This window comes from Theobroma cacao, chromosome 10 (assembly GCF_000208745.1).
Source record: "Theobroma cacao cultivar B97-61/B2 chromosome 10, Criollo_cocoa_genome_V2, whole genome shotgun sequence".
Taxonomy (NCBI): Eukaryota; Viridiplantae; Streptophyta; class Magnoliopsida; order Malvales; family Malvaceae; genus Theobroma; species Theobroma cacao.
The window spans coordinates 19829507-19832035 of NC_030859.1; the positions used below are offsets into that span (position 1 = coordinate 19829507).

General features: G+C 32.3%; 1 protein-coding gene across 1 annotated transcript; it reads right to left on the reverse strand.

The window, feature by feature from the left end:
- On the reverse strand, positions 504 to 2000 carry LOC108663718 (ribonuclease 3-like). Its single transcript, XM_018129032.1, has 3 exons — positions 1726 to 2000; positions 1380 to 1575; positions 504 to 1039 (listed from the first exon to the last, which is right to left on the reverse strand). The coding sequence occupies exons 1-3, from the start codon at positions 1981 to 1983 to the stop codon at positions 762 to 764; spliced, it is 732 nt and encodes a 243-aa protein (XP_017984521.1). The 5' UTR covers positions 1984 to 2000; the 3' UTR covers positions 504 to 761.

Below are 2529 nucleotides of genomic sequence, written 5' to 3' on the forward strand. Positions count from 1 at the left end.
ATTGATCTATGTAGCCTCTCAAGGATCCGTATGAGATCAGTTTAGGGATCTCATCCTATGAGACAGATGGAGTATTATATTATTATGGAAAAAGACACAATTATTGCAGTCTTTAATAAATTGATAAAGACTGTAAAACCTCTCATTAAAGATTGACGACAGACACTTCAATCAAGAACCAAAAAAGACCCACTAAAACTTCCAAGGTAAAGGCAAAACCATCCAATAAAAGTTGGCATCTGACGACAAACAAGGTAGTTACCAATTAAGACCAAGGAAATTTGAGACTTGGTGTCCACAATTTATAATAGAAATCAGTTTGGTACAACTGTTTTTTTGACATTAATTTAATAACATGTGACTATTACAGATATCAGTCAAATATAGTTAGTGTCGTATGTAATTAAATATCCTGGAACATATGTTTGCCTCTGAACAGATGAAATCTAGAAACTTGAGACACCCAACCCAATTGTTTTTTAAATAACACACACCAGATTTTATTGAAGCGCTAGACTCAAAATGCAGGTAGAATCATGCACAATGCCAAGGGGCAGTAGTAAAACCAAGTACATAGCTTTAAGAGTGTGGCAAAGTTTATGCTATTAAGCTAGTACATAACTTGCTAATAGTAAATTCAAAAGCAAAATAGGTTGAGAATTCAAACCTTAAACCTTAATCTCCATACACTGATGGTTCTAAGCCTGAGTTGTTTATTTAATATTGCTAATTCTCGACACCCCCACTAGATAGAAACAGCTTCATAATTCGTCGTTACATATAGCTACAGTGGGAGGAGGGGGGAACCTTATAAGGTCAGTCAGCTGTGCACAATCACCAGCCAATTTGTTGGTGCAGTTTTTAAGGACGGAGGGTGGCTTTGCCCTCTCAAAGCAGAAACGAATTTCCTTTAGCTGAAGCGTTTTAACCCGGGGCAGAATGTTACATACAATTTGAGGATATGCTCCCAAACCTTGCTTGACAGCTTCTAATATGGTTCCCACTTCATTTAGTTCATCTCCAGGTTGAATTCCCATAACTGGTTGGAGGAGGGAAGCAAAAGATATGATCAATATGTAGACAAAAAACTAAGGCATATATAATACCTGTATATGGTGAATTTTTCTTAAATGTGATCACCTATAATTCACTTGGTAAATTTCTTGATTAAGTTTATCTAGATTTTAATAATAAAATCATTCCTATAGAAAAAAAAGTTCTACTATCAAGTTTATAAGAACGTACGGTGATCTATGTTTCTTACAATTGAGTTTGGACATGTTGAAATGATTTCAAAAAATTAAATGGTTTGCAAATTTACTTGGAGAGAAATCATTGAATATAAATTTAAAGCTATACTAATAAATTTGTCTATATACCTTCTAATGGATTATGTTGAGTAGTGAGAGAAAAGGTATCGTAGAAATAGCTACGAGGATCATCAGGATAGTCCGAACACATTCCATGATCTTCCCATTCATGTCTCCAAAAATACTGATCGTCACGTTTACCATCTTTGATAAAAAGGTTTGGCCAATATTTTGTTAATTCTTCTTCGATAGGCACCAAATCATTCTGAGTTTAAATGACAAATAGTAAGAGTCATAAAAATGAAAAGTAAAACACATAGAATCATAAAATTCAGTGAATTTAAATGTAATGACAAAATTATCAACAAATTTAGCTGACAAATAAGTAAAATCAAATTAAAAACAATCTGCTTACCATAGCTTCATCTGAACTTGTAGGAATGATATTGGTGCATGAAGGATCCTCGTCGTAAGGAGGCACCGGTATGTCATTAGCATATTGTGGCCATAAACCATGAATGGTGAACATTTTGGGGATTTTTGGAATACATTCCATTCCGGTGTTACAAACAGAAGGTGGCCACATGAGACTGAGCTTGTAGAAGTCAAACTCAGACGTAGCTGACACTAGCAAGGTGGCTAAAACAGCAACAGCTAATAAGTGCCTCTTCATTGTTGCGACAGGAAGATGCTAAGTGCGTAATTAAGCTTGCCAAGATTACTTCTATTCAAGGGTTTTTATAACAACTTGGAAGTTCTGGTTAGGAAAATTTAAAAAATAATAATAATACTTTTATTTTATCTGTATGGTATGCATTAAAATTCATATATATATATATATATATTCTTATCCTCCCTTATTTAATATTAAAATCTAAGACCTTTGAAAATTAAAATTTTAAATTTTCAACATGTCAAATAATTGTTTCTTTATAAACATTATCCTTGTATTTTTTTAAATAAATTTCATATTTTTGTTTCATAAAAAAATTGCAAGATAAGAATACTCGTATAGTATTGTTTTCAAAGAGTAAGCGTGTGTAAATTATACAAAGACAAGTTAAGTGACAAACCCATGATTTGCACTTCGTCAATTCATATATTCATATGAATACATCATATTTAAAAATTTATTGGCTTATAAAAAAAAACATGGATACATCATATTAATGTGTTGACGTACATCCACATTTTGTTTAAAAGAAAAAAAAACTATAAT